The 19,898-nt window shown below is 38.6% G+C and overlaps 1 protein-coding gene across 15 annotated transcripts in view; it reads left to right on the forward strand.

The window, feature by feature from the left end:
- The window catches only part of ADD1 (adducin 1), a 63,618-nt gene that overhangs the window by 20,719 nt on the left and 23,001 nt on the right, over nt 1–19,898 (forward strand). For all 15 annotated transcript variants that reach the window (XM_017820709.1, XM_017820702.1, XM_017820703.1 and 12 more), the window contains exons 2-9: nt 11,048–11,260; nt 12,514–12,676; nt 13,786–13,937; nt 17,184–17,264; nt 17,684–17,833; nt 18,794–18,937; nt 19,083–19,181; nt 19,568–19,744. In XM_017820709.1, the coding sequence (XP_017676198.1) occupies nt 11,066–11,260; nt 12,514–12,676; nt 13,786–13,937; nt 17,184–17,264; nt 17,684–17,833; nt 18,794–18,937; nt 19,083–19,181; nt 19,568–19,744 (1,161 nt within the window). In that variant the 5' untranslated portion in view covers nt 11,048–11,065. The remainder of the gene's footprint in view (nt 1–11,047; nt 11,261–12,513; nt 12,677–13,785; nt 13,938–17,183; nt 17,265–17,683; nt 17,834–18,793; nt 18,938–19,082; nt 19,182–19,567; nt 19,745–19,898) is intronic.

Below are 19,898 nucleotides of genomic sequence, written 5' to 3' on the forward strand. Positions count from 1 at the left end.
ACATTGGCCTCAGATGCTTTCTACACAATTAGAGGATGAAAGTGAGAATTAGTGACTTGACTCATTCTCGTGCAGTTCTGCATAGCCCGAGTAGCTGAGTCTCTGTGACATCGGGGTGAAATTTAATGTCACAGTAAAGCAGGCAGGAAAAGCACTTGGCACCAATGTTTTCTGTTCAACAAATTGTCAATAAGGCATAGAGTGACTCCTTCTCTAGTGCAACCCTTTTTATTCCATAGGCTGTTAAACTTAACTTGAAAAAAACATTAACCCGAGCAAGTTGGTTTCTGTGGAGTAAAGTGCTGAATGCAGCAAAGCCAGGGAGACAGGCTGAGGGGTTTGGGAACTTCAGTAGTTGTCATAACTGAAATTTCTCAGGTAGGGTATGCCTGAATCATTCAGGAGTTTGCACTTCATGCTGTCAAAGATTATTAAAAATAGTAAGAATCCTACTTGTTCTGACAGAAAATTTGTCCTGGTTGCGGGTCTGATCAGTTTGACCTGAGCGTAGGAGAAGGATCAAGGAGGATTTTTGGTTCTGTCTGTTAGTCTGTCATTCAGTCTTCAGCTGTCACCAACGTACCAGCAGAGAAAAATGCTTTTAAAAAAAAATAAAAAGGTGGTGCAAGACTAGAAGTGCTCTGGAAGCTGCAAAAAACATGAGCATATTGTACATGTGGAACTTATTTTTCACAAAGCCTGAGAAGGAAGGGCAGGCTCATAGATTTGAGAGGCAGACGGGCCTCTGATCTCAGTGCAGACAGGTAGTACTGAAAGTACTCTGAAAGTTGGGTTAGAACTTGTGTTTTATGAAGATTTTCAAAGCAAAGTTGTGGACTCAGTATTGTACGTACATGGTTGGGGAACTTCCAGCTCTGTTCAAGGGCAAATGTGTCTGTTATTCACTCCCAACTTTTAAGTGTCTCCATACTTTGGTTAGCAGGACTGAAAGGCCCTGTCACCTCTGTGACCAGTTAATCTTTCTGGTTCACTGAATAGATCAAGCTGCTGATCCCTACAAATTAGTCTTCTACTCTCCAGATCATTTTTGAAGCCCTTCCTTGAACTCTGATATTTCATGTCTGTTACTGAAGTGTGCTCATGAAAACCAGAAATAATATTCTAGTAGGGTTTTTTCAAAGTTAAAGAAGGTAATTTTTCTACTTGTGTGTTGTTTGTTTGTTTTTTTTAGTTTATTTTACTATTACAGTAGACCACCTGGCCACAGCATAACCTTTGTGATTCCTGTGTAGTGATCTATGACAGCTTCTAAATTCACTTTTAATTTTGCCATTTCAGCACTGAGTAATTCTGGCTTAATTTTTGTCTTCATTTGTACTCCTTTGCATTAGCTGTGTTAAAATGAGTTTTGTGATATTACACTATTATTAAGTAAAAAAACAGAGGATTAAGTGAGAAGCTTATTTGAATTGGGAGTCAGATTTCTGAAATAAAATTGCAGGCAAATCAGCTTCAGTGAGATGTGGCAGTGTAATTATGAGGACTCATTTGGGGAATTCTTTAAGTTGAGATTCAACATGCAGATTTTAATCTCAGTGTTGGAGTGACTTCATAAAATAAATTTATCTGAAAACCATGATACTGCTCTGAACCTTAACACTGAAGCCCAAGTTTTTGACTGAACTGTAAAGTGTCTGGGGCTCACAGACACTGAAGTAGTGGAAAGGAAAAGTGTCTCCACTGCCATTACCACCTGTGACCATCAGTGCTTCTCTGGTGGAAACAGTGGAAAAATATATGATAGCTTGCAGAATTCATACTTGCACACTGTACCTGGAGAAATGCAAAAGGCATTGGTGAAAATCCTCTTTTGTCATTTGCATGCAAATGTTCTGATATATTTGTGAAGCTTTTAGGATTTCAGCAGAAAAGCTTAAGGTGTCTGTGGTTTAAGATAATTATGCAGAAAGTTTCTTTCTGTTATATGAACAGTGCAACATTTTGTGTTACAATTTCTGTTATCACTTTCCCTAATCTTTCATGAATTTATGTACTGAACGCCTCCAGAAGTGCTGTATGAGAAGTGTATGGAAAAAGTACATTAAGTTACTAAGTCAGAGAAGTGAAAGCAAAGTAATTTTGGTGTTGAAACTGTTAGTCTTTCTCAAATTCTTAGAGGATAGAAATGGCTGTTCTGTTGTTTGTTGTGTAAACTGCTTAGCAGGAAAATTGGAGAAGGAAAGGATCTGAAGAGGAAAAGGGAATTTAAAAGGCTAGGACTGGGAAGAAACCAGGGACCTGGTCAATAGGAGACATGAGTTAACAGTTTCAAGAGGGTTTCAAGAGGGTTTTTTAATCTTTTTTTTTTTTTTTTTTAAATCTTAATACTATTCCTAGTCCCATTTTTTAGATTGGGATTCCTTACCATTTTTAATTAGCTTGGAACGAGCTGTTTGTTGGAAGTTTGATCTTTCCAACATAAATTAATAAATCATGTTAGAGAGGGTTAAACATGACAATGGTACCCATGATGAGCGTGGGCTGCAGCTGTACCTTGCAGTGAGGGGAGGGATAGCACAGTGTGCTGCCTGTTCCTCCTTGTGCGTCATTCTCAACTTCCTGCAGAGTCCAGTCTCTGGGATACAATGCTTTTCCAGGTCAGGGAGGAGAGGTGAATGATTACTGTTTCTAAAAGTTTGAAACTCTTGGCCCTTTAAATCCTTTATTACAAGGAGGGAAGTAACCTCTCTGTATCTTAGCTTCTAATGTGGTTTCAATGCTGAATTCTCTCCTCTTCTGTTTGCAAGGACTGAATTATGTATTCTGAGCCATAGATATTGAAACTTCTGCAGAATTTAGACAGATATATTTAACAATATCCCAGCTGAAGCTGCCCACCTAAATTCTGGCATAAATTTTAGGTGGGCTTATGCTATGTTAGAATCATACAACATAGAACAGCCCAGATTAAAAAGGTTCTTGAAATATCGACTGAGCCAGCCTGCTGTGGGAAAGGGAGCCTACCTGGAATTATCTAACACCCTGCCCAGTTGTGTCTTGAAAACCTCCCGCTGATGGGAATTCCACCGTTTTCCTGGGGAGGTTGTTCCAGTGATTGATTGTTCTCAGTGTAAAAGAGTTCTTTCCTATATCAAGATAAAACCTCTCCTGGTGCAATTTACACCTGTTGCCCCTTGTCCTCTCCATGTGGCTCCTTGTGAGGAGAGAGCCTCCATCCTCTTTGCAGCCACCCTTTAAATACTGGAAAAGTGTGATGAGCCCCCACCCAAGCATTCTCTTGTCCAGGGAGAAAGGACTTAACTCCTTTAGCCTTTCCTCATAGGGCAGGTTCTACAGTCTTTGATCATCTTCATGGATCTCATTCTGACTCCTTCCAGTCAGTCTGTCTTTTCTTGAGCTGTGGAGAGCAGAACTGGGCACAGTACTCCAGGTGTGGCCTGACAAGTGCTTCGTAGATTGGGATGGTCACATCTCCCATCTCTGCTAGTGGTGCCCCTGTGGTGCATCCCAGCATCCCATTTGCCTTCACTGCTGCAGCAGCTTCACTGCTGAGTCCTGTTGTCCACCGGGACCCCCAGGTCCCCTTCAGCAAGGGATCCCAGCCTGTCCCGGGCTCTTTGGTGTTGTCACTGCTGCAGGGAATTACACTTGTCTCTGTTAAACTCCACACTGTTCTTGCCAGCTCACTCTTCCAGCCTGTCCTGGTCTGAGAGGTGGCTTTCCCTGCTGGCACGTCCACCTCTCCACCCGGGGTGGTGTCATCAGCAAACCTGGTGGTGGTGCTCTCAGTCCCATTATCCAGATTATTTGTGGTGATGTCAAACCATGTGGGTCCCACTGTCATTTTCTGGGGGTGCCCCACTTGTGACAGGCTGCCAGCCTGAGCTAAAACCACTGATCAGCCCCCTCTGAGTGCACCCCGTGGGCCAGTTTCCTGCCCCTTTTGCAGGCCACCCATCCAGTCACTATGTTGCTGGTTTGTGCAGGGGAAGGCTGTGGGAAACAATGTCAAATACTTTGCTGAAGCTTTGTTAAACAGTATCTGCTGCTCTCCCCTCATTGACAGAAAATGTCATTTCGTTGCAGGTGATCAGGTTGGTCTGGCACGATTTGCCTGCTGTGAATCTACTCTGGCTTTAACAATCACCCGCTGAGTTTGGCTTTGGTAAAGCTGGACAGCAATTACATTGGTTTACAACCTGATGTAGTTACATGGTGGCTCCTTAAGTGTTCTCTTAACACAGCAGCCTAGAAAGCCTAGTTTTTTTCTGTAGTCTTGAGACACACACAGCCCACTGTGCTGAGTCTCGTATTTCAGTGTTTTAGAGAAGGTGAAAATAGGAAAAAATTGCTTGCAGAGTCTATGCATTTCAAGTATACTTGGTCTATTTTTTTTCCTTGTTTTCCAGCACAGTTTGTTTCTTGAACTGTTGTTATAGACACTAAAGCTTGATCTTACAAATATAAAATGCAATACTTTTGTTCAGATAAACTTAGTGTTGGTTTTCTCTAAATTTCAGAGTCCAGTATTTTGCAGCATCTCTCTTAATAAGCAAAATAATGGTGCCTACATTCAGTACAAGATAAATAACTGTTCTTGTTCGTGAAATAGTCTTTTCCTGTTTGAAAACAAAGAGCAGAGGAAATTCTGAAGTTGAGAAGCTGGGAACATTTGCTCAAAAATAATATAATTGTTCATGATAATAAGTACACTGTCTAGTAAGTAGTACAGTCAGGATTTACTTTCTTTATTCTTAGACTTCCTAAGATAATGCCAGCTTTTCCTTTTAAAAGTTCAGTAGGAAACATTTGAAATGGCAGGAACAAATCCAGTGTCATTGGTGCCAAAATGCTCTCACTGGTGATGATGACAATTGTAGTGCAAGTCATAAATAATTTCCCTATTGCCAAGTTATATTAATTTTTTAAGGAGAATGTTTGGCAAATGTTATTCTAAAGTAAAGGAAAATTGGAAAAAATACAGAAAGGATCAGAACATTGAGTGAAGTGCTAACAGTGTAAACTTATAAATTTTTTTGCAGACACCAAGTGATAATGAAACCTTATTTTCTGTAGAGGGATGTTCTGCTTCCTTGCCATCTCCCCACCAACTCAATTTTCACACTAACTCATTCTGTTTGCAGCAGCTCACTTACCTCTTGGGTTTCTTGCTGCCCCACCCCAATGCTGCCCGACCCTTTCCCTTCCTCTTCCTCCCTCCTGTCACCTCATGACTTCCCCATGCAGTAATTTCAGCTCTGTAGCTTTCTGCAGTCCCCTGACTCTCCTTCCTGGGCCATAAAATTACTCTTTTTCAGTTTTTTCCCTGTCCTGTTCTGTTTGCATCCAAAACAGAGCTCTCTCTTCCCTCCCACTACCATCACACTGCTTGACTTGTCACTTGCAGGAGATTTTTAGGTGACTTCTACTCCTCAAAGACTGTTGCTTGCACAACAGGAAAGAAAACAAGTTATTTTGGTTTGCTACCTCCTCGTCCCTTCCCCAGTAACTTCTTGTCAAATCTGTTTTCACCTCTGTTAGGCTTAGTGGCATAGCTGTGGTGTGAGAGGAGATAACTTGTTGAAAGAACTGTCAGAAAAAGAATGGATACAAAGCAAATCACTATATTGTTGTCCAAATAGGTCTCAAAAATGACCTGTTCTGTATTGGTGTGTCCCGATCTTTGTTGCTGGTGACTGAGATTGTATCAGCAACTGAGAATTTTGCTGCTCACTTACTTTGCAAATTTGGCACAAGGTCCCATACAGGTGTTTTACTCCCATGTTATTTTGTACAGAGAAACTCTAAGCTACCAGGAAAAGAGCAGATTTTGTTTAATTTTTTTTTTCTTCTCTGAAATGACTTGATTTTGTAGGGTTTTGATCAGATAACTCCTGAACTTAAAAAAACCCCAAAACTGTAGTGTGTTTTTTTCTTTTTTACACATGCTATCCTGTGAATTAGCACTGTATTTTACGTTTTTTAGAAGTCTCTTAGGTTCCCTTGTCACAACCTTCTTCCTGCATCTCAGGGTGTATTTGTATTCTGACTTGGCCTCAGCAGACTTTAAGCTGTGTTGGTGTGGAGAGCTGTGCTCAGTCCTTCAGTGGCAGGGAGCCTTTAGGTCAAATTCCATTGACTGCAGCCCTAGTAAAAAACAATTTCCTCAGGGTGTGGAGGAGCAAAAAATAACCCATTACAACTTATTACAAAACAAAGCCAACCTTTAAATGATTGCAAAACTTCGTTTTCTTCAAGAAATGTAGTTAGCTGATCCCTGCTGGTGGACATGTGAGACATTTTACACCTTCCCAATGTTCACATAATATTCAGTGATGAAACATTGAACCGATGGAGGCAGAAGTACTTAAATCTGTCCCAACACCCATCTATCAAAATGAGTTTAATATTAAAGTTTTAAGTATGTTTATTAACTACAATAAAATCCCAACCCAAATACAAATGCTTTTAAAAAATAAATAATTTTTTAGGTTTAAGGGTGGGGTTTTTATGTGCCCTTAAGTTATTGTAGATTCTTATTGGGTATTATTCACTGTTTTACCTGTTTAAATTTCTTTGACTACGTGTGCATCATCTGAGTACTGAGAAATGCAAGTTGTTTTAAAAAATTGAGATTTTTCTTCTTTCTGAATGATAATGTTAAAAATTTTATGGCATTTCTGTTCTAAAACTTTATTCTATTTTTTTTTTTAACTTAACTGTGACACCACTCAGTAACATTCCTCTTAATGAAACTGTTGGATTAGAAGAGTATGGGGAAGAAGGGCATTTTGAATGATGAAAGTAACGTGAAATATTAATACCAATTTCAGAATCTTTTCTCGTAAACAGCGCTCAGTATCTGTAGATGAGCTAGACATTTTGTAAAGCTGTTTTCCTGAATGTATTTCACAAACAACCTATTTATAGCACTTGCTCACCCATCCACATCCCCCGTGTGAGAAATACATTGTATTCTTGGGCACATGTGACTCTTGGGGATGGTCCTGTGGAGGGCTGGGAGTTGGACTGGATGATCCTTGTGGATCCCTTCCAGCCCAGCGTGTTCTGTGACTCTGGGAGTTGGCTGGTGGCTCTATGTGCTGGTCCATTGACCCCCACAGTGTTTGTGTTACACACATATGAGCTGAATGGATGTCTTTGCTTCTCTTACTGTGAGGTGCTGTTTGGATTTAGTCACAGATGTTTATTTTTCTTTGCTCCCCATAGTAGTAGATGCTCTTCCCTCTGTCTGTATTTGACAATAACTGCTTCTGACAGAAGGGTTTTTTTGTGCACTTAGGTTTTCCAGCCACAGCTTTTTCAGTTAAGGGTGTGTCTTTTTCTGACACAGTTGCATTAGAGCTGGCTCTCGTACAAAAACCCTTATCATGACAGAAAGTCCTTTGGCATTGCAGCTTATCTTGCGTGGGGGCTGCAGTGCACTACCTCAGAAAGAAACTGTCTGTACTGGAGTGCTGTGGGTGTGAAGACAGTCTTCATTTTTTTTTTCTTTTTTTTCCTACCTTGGCAGCCTGTTGTGATTTTCAGCGTGACCTTCCAGTTTGTTGAGCCATTGGCTGTTCCCCAGCGTGTGTTCAGCTTCACTGTTCAGCTTCCTTTTATTTATTTATCGGTATCCATATTACTGAAGCTCTTACTGGAGAGTTCATCATGCCTCACTCACAAAAGGTTTTCAAGGAAACTCATAAATAAATTTCAGTGGCTTGTGCAAAATGTTGTCAAGCACATCTGCTTCTAATTCAGAAGTCAATACCTTTAACATATGTACCTGACAGCCATTAAAATGAACAATTACTGATATAGTTATGTTAAAACAGTTAATTACTGGACTCTGACATGGGGATGCCATTAATTTTGGGTAGCTGCAAAACTGAGGTATGAAACTGATATTTAACCTCAGATATAAAAACCTCAGACATTGTAGTGGCAATAATTACACATAAAAATCGTAGTGGTGAAGCAGTAATAGCTTCCCAGGACCTTCCTGAGTGCCATCTTATACTTGAATGGAGGAATAATGCAACTTTGGTGAGATACTGTGATCCCACTTTAATGTTGCCTCTTAGGGACCAGCTTCTTTCCAGTGTGAGTAAGAAACAGTGAGGTAATTATGTGTGTCATTCATTTGGAAATAGCTCTTGGTACTCCAAAAGTAAGATGGAATTAGTGTAAATAATTAAATGCAAGATTGTGTTTGCAGACATGTGCACAGTTTAATTTAAATAAGACTGTGCATACACATATTCAACGTGACAAACGTGGTCTGAAAATCGAATGCCTCAGCAGGCAGGAGAGGGCTGTTGTTCTCTGCTGGTGCTGAGCTTGAACTTCGTAGTTTTCTAATACTTGGTTTTGAAGTAAAGACACATTTGGGGCTCTGCTCAGCAGAACACAGGATAAATTCTGAACTACTTGAGTGGTTCAGGTTGCCTTTATTTGTGGTCTTGCCCTTGTATTTGTTCCTAAACTCCCTGATTTTTTGTGATAAGCAGAAGCTGGTGAAGCTGTTACTGTAAGAAAATAAGGCATGTTTGGATCTGCAAACTGTCATTTTTCAACAAAACCCTGGACGTAGAGGTGTTAGTATGTGTGATAGAGCTCAGAAGAGGGGTTGTAAAGTGTTAATGGGCCTTCAAAAGTGTTTTGAGGTAGGAAATGGCAGATGGTGCAGGCTGGAGGTTGTGAGGAGGAAGAGAAATTAGAAGGGGCGTGTTAGGCATCTGAAGCTGCCAAAGAAGAGGTGTCTGCTTTGCTATAACTTCACTTGCTTAAAACTTTCTAAGTCTAATACCTTAAAAGGTTTTCCTTGTGGATAAAAGCATTTTTGCTTCTTGCTCTACCCTGTATTTCTTCCTGGGTGAAGGAAAGCTAGTAATTAAAAAATGAAGATGTGTACATGAGCCTACTTTAGAGAAAAAAAAATTGATCAACCATGACGTTTAAAGCCTAAACTTTAAAATTAAGTACGTTAAACTGTGCAGAGATGTCTTTGTGTGTTTATTTAGTAACTCAGTGGGTNTTAAACTGTGCAGAGATGTCTTTGTGTGTTTATTTAGTAACTCAGTGGGTGGAAATCACTGAGCATTTAATTCGAGTGTCTTAAGTGCTCACATAGATTATCATAGTAGTATCCTCTTCTGCAGAGTCAAGGAAAATACTTTTGTTCATTGTGTTCAGCTGTCTCAATTCAGTGGTTTGTTCATTCTGAAATAAGAAAGAAGTTGAATTTTGAAACTTATTTTCTAATGTAAGAATTAAAGAGGACGAGATCTCCTAAATCTGCAGTCCTGAAGTAGACAATTGTCTTCATCGCCATGGATTTGTTTCAAAATAATGTATGTAAACTTGCCTTTTTTGTGTGTGCATCCACATCAGAAGTGGTTTTAGCTAATAAATATGGAAATAAATTACTAAGCCAATTAAAATCCACAAGCAAATACAGTTTAAGACGAGTCCCTAAGAAAAATCTAAAAATAGCAGAATAATAGACATGTGTATCAAAATTCACTAGTTATAACATGTAGAAGATTAATTTTTATTTAAGATATGTACAGTCTTTCCTACTGCATAGCAAAAAGAATTCCAATGGCTTGATAATATCAACACATTTTAATGGTACTAATCCTTGCAAAACTCCAGATGTGTAACAAAATTGACTGTTTAAACTGGGCTTCTCCTTACTGTGTGAACCCCAAATCAAAATCAGTGTTATTGAAATTAGTCTTAGCTTCACCTTCCTGGGACAGGGAGCTAGATTCCTCTATTTTGTTCTCTTTATTTAGTCTCCCACCTCTAGGAAAAGACCTGCTAGCTTTTCTCAGCTCATTTTCTTAATGAAGTTCCTAAATGTTATGATGGCAAGTGGTTTCAAGCTTGGCTATTTTGTGTATAATGTAAATAATTGCAGTTTGATGAACTAGCAAGCCATTCAGAGTTAAATATTCCTATTGCCGCTCAGTGAAATACAGTTTGTGTTAGTGACATTTGTTTAGTCATGTACAATATCCAAAGAAAACCAGACTTTACTGCAAAAGCTTATTTTTAATTTGATATGTCAGATGACCAGGAATTGGAGGTTTGAGTCTCAAAGTGTTGCAAGGGTGGCTTTATTGAAGTGGTTGCTTGTCAGTGGAAGGCTTCAAAAAATCTAAAAAGGATTTTGGAATGAAGGTTGTAATACTGTGCCCAGAAAAGTGGGATAATGTTACACAAAGGGATTCTTGTGAGTGGAAGAAGGAGGTGTGTATGAGCAATACCAGCTGAGCTCTCAGCCTCTCTAGTACATACACGCAGTTGCTGACTAGAACATGTAAAACTGAAACGAACCTGGCCAGGGGTGGGGACTGTGTGTGTCTCTGCTTTCCAGGTTCCAAAAGCCACATGCTAATGCAGTGATGTGCATGTTGTTGAATGGTCCTAAAATAAATGTAAAAAGCAATGCCCTGGGTTGCAAAGTCAGCGTTTCTGAGTTTGTCTCCAGAAACGTGTTCCCAGTCCGAGCATGTTTTGGTGGGGTTGTCTTTCCATATTAATGAACATGTGTAACATCCTAATTTCTATAATTACTCAAATTCTGATTTCTGCAGTATTATTTTTATGTCTGCTTTAACTTTTTAAGGAAAAACCCCAAATAAGCAAAAAAGCCCCAAAACTAGTGAGTTTAGACCTCATGTGTCTTGAACTTCTGTCATTGTCTCTGAGAAGGTTTGAAGGACTTCCTCTCTTCTGAAAATCAGGCTGTTTAGACAACTTATAGAACTGGAGATAGTTTAAATGGGGGCTTTTGTGTTAATTTTGTGTTGCATATGGAGCATATTTGACTTCTCATAAATATTAGCCTCCTTGTCCAACCTTATGTATTAAAGCCTTTTTTCCTACTCTAGAATATTGCTGTCCAATTGCACAGACAATTAGTGTTTGGAAAGCCATGCTAATTTTAGGTGGATTTGAACTGTTACTGTTAAACAAGAAACACATATGTAGTTCTAAAATCAAGGAAGCAAGGAAATAATTATTCCTTTTTTTCTGTCCCTTTTTGTAGGTACCTTAAAACTGTGCTATGAATGGTGATTCTGGTGTGGGGGTGGTGACTTCACCACCTCCAACAACAGCCCCTCACAAAGAGAGGTATTTTGATCGAGTTGATGAAAATAATCCAGAATATTTGAGAGAGAGAAATATGGCACCTGACCTTCGCCAGGATTTTAACATGATGGAACAGAAGAAGAGAGTCTCCATGATTCTTCAAAGCCCAGTAAGAAAAGAAAATGCTCCATCTTTAAAGTGATAAATTTAATGTCTCTTTTCAATATCAGAATGGTATTGGAGAATTTTGTGGTATCTTAGATCCATCTGTTCTTTCCTCTGGTTGGCTTTTCCTGATTTTTTTTCCTCATGCTGTCTGGTTGAATTTTTTCTGTCTACTCATAAAGCAGCTCCTCAGTCTTACTTTCAGAATTCTCTGTATAATCATCAACATTTTTTTTTGTATTTTCTTTCTAGTCCTTGTAAGACATTTTTGCACTTATCTTCATGTATTCATTTAAATTATTAAATGTATCACTTTTTAAGAATAGCTTATACAAGGCAGGTCTGTCCTGTACTTGGTTTTTCATGTGTGATTCAGACATATGCAATATTTTTATATATCTCTTTCTGAAAAGGTGCACGATAATGAACTATGAAAGACTGACATTTAATATTGAAGATGTTCCCTTGGGGAGAAAGTACACCAAACAAAATTTCTCTCATAACATTTGTTCATTTTGTAATAACTGGTGGGTGACTTTAGATACAAAACATTTCATGACATAACTTCATTCAGAATAGGGATGTAGTGGTAAATTTACAGGGTTTTTTGTTTTAAGTCAACCCATTTTATCGATGAAAATAATAATAAGTCACTTAAAAATTATAATCATTTAATGATATGTACTTCTCCTTCTGTACAAATCCCAGTGTTCTTGTCAAAAGCAGGAGCTGTCAGCAGTAGTAAAAAAAATCTTGTTTTCTTGCCTTTAGAGATAAACTAAAAAAAAAAAATCAAGAAAAAACAACCAGGACAAATGTAAACAACCCCTTGTTCAAACATGTTTTAAAACTTCAATGGCCACTGCTCTCTGTGTTCCTGAATGCCTTCTTGGCAATCAGTTCCCTGTGAGCCATGCTGACAAATTTCCTTTTCTTTTCCTTTCATGTTTTGTGTTCAAGTGGACTGTACATTCTTCTCCTTCCAGAAATTCATATTAGTAGGTTGAATGAGTTTTGGTGTTATTTGAAGAGAGAATGCTGGAATTTCCATTAAAGAAAAAACCCCAAGTGACTCATATAATTGGAGCCTCCAGAGAGCAACGTTTTCAAGTTACAGTCTGTACCCAGTAACTCTGCCCTGAGGTCTTTTTCAGAAGAGGTGTAGGATGGTTCCATCTCAGTGCTAAAAAAAAGCTGTGTATGAAAGGTTGAAGTTCATTTCAACATGCATTACAGCATGCAATGTCTTGTTGCTAGGCCTTCTGTGAAGAACTGGAATCCATGATCCAGGAGCAGTTTAAGAAAGGGAAGAACCCAACGGGTTTATTGGCATTACAGCAGATTGCGGATTTCATGACGACGCACGTACCAAATGTCTACCCTGCGGCCCCTCAGGGCGGGATGGCTGCGCTGAACATGAGTGAGTGCACCTCCAGCCAACAGAGCTGAATTGCTTTTTCTTTTTTTTTTTTTTGAAATAAAAAGTACTGTGAAGTTCAAATGCTGTCCTGTTCTGCTCACAGGAACATTGCAAACATGAAATGAATTGATTAGTTTCTAAATGCCACAGTGGTATGCAGTGTGATTCATGTGTATAATTTATATCAAAAGCTATTTGACGTGTGGTATCTTAATTGAAAATTAAGCCTGGTAAGTCAGTGCTAGTAAAAAATTTAAAGATTTAAATATTGCTAATTACCACGTGGTTTGTCTGCAGGAAAGTAAAATGCTCATTAGTAGTCTGGTAACAGTGAAGGTCTTTAGAAACTAATTATTTTTGCCATTGAAATACTGTTTGCAGCTTTCACCTGTGAAGTGAAGCTTTAGACAAGAAACATCAGCAAGCAAAACAAAGAAGGAAAACAAAACCCAGAATGTGCGAATGCATGTACACACAGGTTTTGTGTTCAGATAACATAAATCCTTGCCTGTGCTCCAAAATAAATCTTTAGTTTAGACTGTAGCGTGGCCTGGTTCTGCTTTATCACAGTTACTTTTAACCACATTTCTAATTGCACTGTGACTAGAACTACAGTATTTGTATTTACCATAATCTTCCTCTCTCTGGCTTGTACTTAATTTTTCCTAATTAAGTGAACCTGTGTGCATCTTTTTAGATGTGTAATTCTCCTTGTTAGGAATACTGAATCATGTATCTCACAAAGTGGAATATTTGGGGTCACATTTTTCTGTTAACAATGAAGATGTATTTTACAAACAATCATTATTTTGAGAGGGGAAAAAAATATTTTGCTGAGGAGTGCACTGTCACCTTAGCACTAATTGATGGAGGGAAGAAGATGAATGCTGCGTCTGCCAAAGCTGAATAACCCTCCCCAAGACTGTCATTATATTTGTGTAATATAAATCATTACGTGATAGTAATGAAAATTTGTTATTGATTTCTTAGCTTAATATGCTGATATAAACTAGTAAGAACAACTACTCTAATAGCAGGGCATGTTGTTAGGTTTGAACTGATGCTGAATGCAACCCCTCTTGTGCTTTTTTACCCCTTCTGCTTTCCAGGTCTTGGCATGGTAACACCAGTGAATGATCTGAGAGGGTCGGATTCCATCGCTTATGAAAAAGGGGAGAAGTTGTTACGATGTAAATTGGCAGCTTTCTACAGATTAGCAGATCTCTTTGGCTGGTCTCAGCTTATTTACAATCATATAACAGTGAGTATTGAATCAACAGATAACTGAACCAATTGTTTTCACATACAAGAGAAGTGCTTCCCTCCCCTGTCATTTTCTCTTTGTGTGTAAGAGGAGCAAAGTGGCATTGAAAGCAATATAATAGTGAAGAGACTTGTCATTGCAGTAAGAGCTGGAACAGCTTGGATGTCAGCTACCACAGCCTGAATAGAGTCTTAAGAGAGTGTACATGAAACTTCTTATGATGAAGTTAAGATTCCTGAAAGACTCAGGCTTTTAGTATCTTAAATGCTTTAAATAATTGTATGTACTATTCTGCAAGGTAATTTCTTAGTTTTCTTCCTTTTCTTGCAAAGTACTAAACTATCTTAGTCATTCAGTGGAGTTTTATAATTCAAGGTACCAACCTTTTTGAAAAAGAAGCTGTAGTATTTCTGAACATGAGCAAGATACTTAGCTTAATGCAGCGTGCCAACAATTTTCCTTGTGACTGAATAATCATTGGCATCCATAAAAATAATGACAAGGAGGTCAAATCAAGGAGGTTTTATATGCCAGTAGAATGATCAACATGAGACTCATGAGTAAAGTCACAGCTGTGGTGTGCAGCCCAGTCAATTGTTGTCCTAACAGAGCTGAATTGTTTGGTTTTTTCTACATAGTAGAGGTTGTCCTTTATGTATTATCAGTTCTACTTGCAGTCAAAATGAAACATGATAATCTTACTATTACTGCTTTTTGAGATTTCAAAGCATATTATTTGTGAACAGATGAAGCTGATAAATGATACATGTAGGCACAGGATCAAGGCAGTGTTGGTGAGATCATTTGGTTCCTTTTGTAAGGGAACATATACAACATCATGGTTCTTGTAAACAACTCTGTGCCACCCACGGATTTTTCATACGTGACAGGAGAATAGATTTTATGGAAGGGACATTAATGCAGTGAAAAGATTACCAGGCAAGCAGGTTTGGAGATGGCTTTCTGGTGTAAAGTTCAGCCCTGGGAATGTTTGTGTGTTCAGATAAGAAGACAGATGTAGTGAAGAGCACCATGCCTGGGGAAGGGGTTGAGGCCAGGGCATGTCACCTGGGGGGAATGCCTCGAGTTTGCTTTCTTTGGGGAGGAGCACAAGGAAGATGCCAGTAGAAGTGATACCACTTGAGGTGGAAGACAGTCAAAGCACTTGCTTGGAATGTGAGGTTCTGAAAGTGGTTTAGACAGTTTTGAATGGCAGATGTCCTGGAAAGCTCTTGGTTTGTCAGCATCCAGTCCCAAGTCATAGTTCTCCTGGCTTTTACAAACTCCTTCAGTGAACAGCCTTCTGAAAGGTGACTGATAGATATAATTTATCTTCAGAAGCTGATATGGAACAAGGTTATTATATTTACAAAACAGTCTTGTTTGTGTACCCATGCATTAAGCAGTTCTAAGACACTCCTTTGGAATGTGGTGAACGCCTACCACTTTATGCAGAGCTGGAGTTAGACTCCAGGTTTTCATTTTCAGTGGGTGCTCTAATTACTGGATGATTGCATTCAAGTTAAAAGCTGCCAGTGCATTTCTGAACTAAGAGAAAAGATACAACAGCCTTCTGTGAGAGTCATAAGCCTGTGTGTTAGAGGAGAAAGGAATTGTGAGGATGTGAGAGTGTATGCCAATATGGGCATATCAGGGAGGTGGGTGGAGTATCATTGCTTTTCTGGATCACTGTCAGTCACTGACAGTTGCTTGTGTGGAATTGTTCAGACTGGTGCAGTCCTGATGCAGAAACAGAATTACAGAGCATCAAGAGCTTTCATGTCAAGTATAATAATGTGGAGTAAACTTGAGTACCTCCAGGGTTTTCATGTCAAGTACAATAATGTAGAGTAAACTTGGGTGCCTCCAGGGTCAGGCAGAATTTGAGATAACAGGTTTACAGAAGGTACACATCATTCACAAGGTCTTGGTTTGCTTTGAGGCCGTGAGCTGTTTATTGGATCTAATCCTAAAACAAGGTGGTTTATGAGTCTTGTTGCTTGTTTGTCGTGCATTTGAGCTTTCTTATTAGCTCTTAGTGTGCTTTGAATAATTCCTGTTCTTTGTCTTGCCTAAATAAGAGTTTTTCTAGATCATTTACACTTCAGTAATGAAGAACTATTTTGGTGATTCATAAAGGTGCAGTTTAACTTCACTGGTTCAGTTTAAGGTTCTTATGCTGTAGCATGTTCCCAACTGTTTGCAAAGGAAACTAGATCTGTACTGGGAACTTTTGAATGACTGATCAACTACTTATTTTAGAATTGTTTTTCCCTGTAATATAATTATATCAAAGTATATATGAATTGAATGTTGCAAGTAGTAGAAGACATGGGGTAGTAGCAGCATAAAGTAGCTGTATCTCAGGAAAATGCAAAACTCATAAATAACTTCTAATTTAAAAAACCCAAACGACAAACAAACAAAAAACCCAAAACCATAACACAAACCACCCAAACCCAAAAGTTGGGTTGACTCACAGTGAGGTAGGGAGTTGTCTCACATGTCTAGTAAAACATATGAAGCCTTTTAATTCTCTTTTGAGAGACACCTAAACTACCTAGATGTCCTATACTTTTCAGTTTAGAGATTTTTAAGGGATGTATCCCAAGATGTGAATGGTTTGAAGCCAAAATTATTTTGTATTATAAACTCCTGATTGTGTGAATGAGACAGGAGAACAAAAACACAAGTGAAGGTTGGGATGCTTGGTAGAAAATCTGCAACTACTGCTGTACTACTCACAGGTGTCTCACAGGAACCAGCATCAATGATGAAACCCTGCTCAGCATCAAGACCTTTTAGATCTGTGGGCCAAATTCTGGCGTTTTTTCAAACACTTTGATTTCATACCTTATGTTGTACTAGGGTAGAAATACAGTTGGAGTGTAAACTCATTCTACTAAAAAAAGTAACTTTTTTCACCATTTCTCCCAGTATTGTTTCTTTTATGCATAGTAGGTGAGTTGTCACCTATCACAGGTGATACTAAATTTACTAAAGGGTTTACTAAATTCCACCAACCTGGAGGACTCTGGCATGTACCTGCCATCTGGTTTCATTCAACATGAGTTAATTAACTGTGCTCTGCGTTGATTATCTGTTGTAGCACACATGAGTCATATTGCATATGTTACAGGCATACTTGTCCATTCCATACTCAGGAAGTGAGAGTGGTTTGGGGCCTTCTTGTATGCTTTAGTAAAATATTCTTAGTAACTCTTACTCTGGTTTTATCCTTAGGCCAGAGTAAATTCTGAGCAAGAGCACTTCCTCATTGTACCTTTTGGACTCCTCTATAGTGAAGTCACTGCATCTAGTCTGGTAAGCAATTAGTATTTTCATAGCTGTAAAATATTCATATATGTATGAATATATATGTCTGTCTATATATCACTGTTGAAATTCTATCCTAGAGAATATTTTACTCCTTTGTAACATATTTAGAATAGTTTTACTGAACGTGGTTCTGGTACAGCTGAGGTATCTCAGAGATTTCTTTGCCCATGTTCACCACCAGGTGTCCTCCCATTGAGCTGCCCTGTAAAGAGCCAGGACATTTGGACTGTGAATCATCTCATACCCTTGAAAGCTGCTGGCTGTTGGGTCAGGCTTGTCTGAAATTAGGCATTTCAGACACAGATGATGACTTATGGTTTTAGAGCTTCAGCAGTAGATGCTGAATTAAATCAGATTTTTGTGAGTATTGATTCATTCCTGCAAATAATTCTTTTCATTCCCAGGTTAAAATCAATATTCAAGGAGATGTTGTTGATCGTGGAAGCACTAACCTGGGAGTAAACCAAGCTGGTTTTACCTTGCACTCTGCAATTTATGCAGCTCGACCCGATGTCAAATGCATCGTCCATATCCACACGCCAGCAGGAGCAGCAGTAAGCACCTCCTGCTTTGTCTTCAGTCCTGTTCCCCCACTTCTCCCAACTAGAAAATAGCTGGGTCCTCTTAATCATAGATTTGCTTCCTTTCTGAAGAGCAGAAAGACTTTAAGTCTGTCTTCAAATATGTGGTTCTGTTTGAATCAGTCAGATCCTCCTCGCTTGCAGGTTATTTGTTTAACCTGAGTGCTTAGACAGTAAATTGAGCTCTATGATTGGAAAATATGTATTTCATATATGTGTTCTTGAAAGACCAGATCTTTTGACAGTGAGTCATAAAAGCTTTAGCATATTTTGTTGGTTTTGTAAAGCACAGTTTATCAAGGTTTTCTGAAATATTTGAAACTTTTCCAATATCTCTCATTGAAGCAATTAGTTACAAATCAATTCTGCCTCTTTGGAATGTTTTGAGAGATCGTGACTGTCTTTCAGAGTTCACAGTTGGATTTTTTTTTAATTGATTAATCACATTAATACAACCATTTTAAGGATAAATGATCAAATTCCTAAAATTGTGAATTACAGAGTAGTCTTTTTAAAAATATTCTTTAACTTTATCTGCAGTGCTGCAGAATTACGTATGTCAGAGTTCATCACTTAAGTTCTTTTGGCAGGGAGGCAGAGGGGGGAAAAAACTGAGTGGAGTGAAAGGAATGAAGAATGCAGTTGATTTTGGGGTTTGATTTGTTGTAATTTTATTTTCCTGAGTCTTTTTATATTGTTGTTGCTGTCATGTAAAAGCAGTCAGACCCAAGATCAATGTGACTTGTATCCAATCCAAAAGTTATCATAAGTAGAGGCTTTCGGGATAGAGTCTAAGACCACTATGTATGTACTTGTAGAGATAGATTCATATAATATATAAAAACATATATTTTTATTATAATTCTTATATTAGTCTGGTTTTCCATTTTTTCTGTTGCAAGAAGTTAAGTCAGTTGTTTTAATATTTCTCAGGTTTCTGCAATGAAATGTGGTCTCTTGCCAATTTCACCTGAAGCACTTTCTCTTGGGGAAGTAGCTTATCATGACTACCATGGTATTTTAGTGGATGATGAAGAAAAGGTGGTTATTCAGAAAAATTTGGGGCCTAAAAGCAAGGTCAGTATTTACATCTAGAATTACAGAAAAGGGGTGGGGCCAGTGTGTGTGTGTGAAAGGTATGTTCTTTAATCAAGAGCAAATGCTCTTTAACCAAGAAAATTCTTGCCTTACTTCTCGTAACTTTCTTTCAATGTCTCTCTAGGTCCTTATTCTCAGAAACCATGGCTTAGTATCAGTTGGAGAGACTGTTGAGGAGGCTTTCTACTATATTCATAATCTAGTGCTTGCCTGTGAGATCCAAGTAAGAATTTTAATGTGTTACGCAATAATACAGCCTACTGTATTAACCTTCAGACAGGTTAATAACTGTGCACTTTACTGGTTAAGCTCTTGATCTAAACTAACACAATGATATGTGAAGCCACTGCGTTGTGTGAGGACATCCAAAACATTGGTTTCACCAGCACTGTTGAAATCTTGTACTGGAACCATGAATTTGATAAATGCTTCCGATTAAAACAGGTATTTTCAAAGACTCAAGACAACTTTTATACCAGCATATTCATTTATTGGGCTTTAAAATGAAGTAGATTTCTTCTGGATTTGTGTCAAAATTTAAGGGGTTTTTTTGGTTGTTTTCACCCCATGTCTCTCGAGAAACCTAAAGGTGACTTTATTGTTTTTAAGGTACGTACCCTGGCCAGTGCAGGTGGACCTGACAACTTAGTGCTTTTAGACCCTGGAAAGTATAAAGCCAAGTCTCGTTCCCCTGAGTCTCCAGCAGGTGAGGGTACTGTGTCCCACCCCAAATGGCAGATTGGCGAACAGGAGTTTGAAGCTCTAATGCGAATGCTCGATAATCTGGTAAGGCAGGAGTTTTTGTCTAATTGTTTCATATGATAGCATATAAAATCATTTTCTTAAAGCTGCATGTAGTTGGGATAGTTTATGGAGCCTGCAGACTGTTCTTTCCCAAAGATTAAGAGCCCTCAGAAGAAGAGGCAGCATGAAAAGCATT

This window comes from Lepidothrix coronata, unplaced genomic scaffold (assembly GCF_001604755.1).
Source record: "Lepidothrix coronata isolate B3197 unplaced genomic scaffold, Lepidothrix_coronata-1.0 Scaffold85, whole genome shotgun sequence".
Classification (NCBI taxonomy): Eukaryota; Metazoa; Chordata; class Aves; order Passeriformes; family Pipridae; genus Lepidothrix; species Lepidothrix coronata.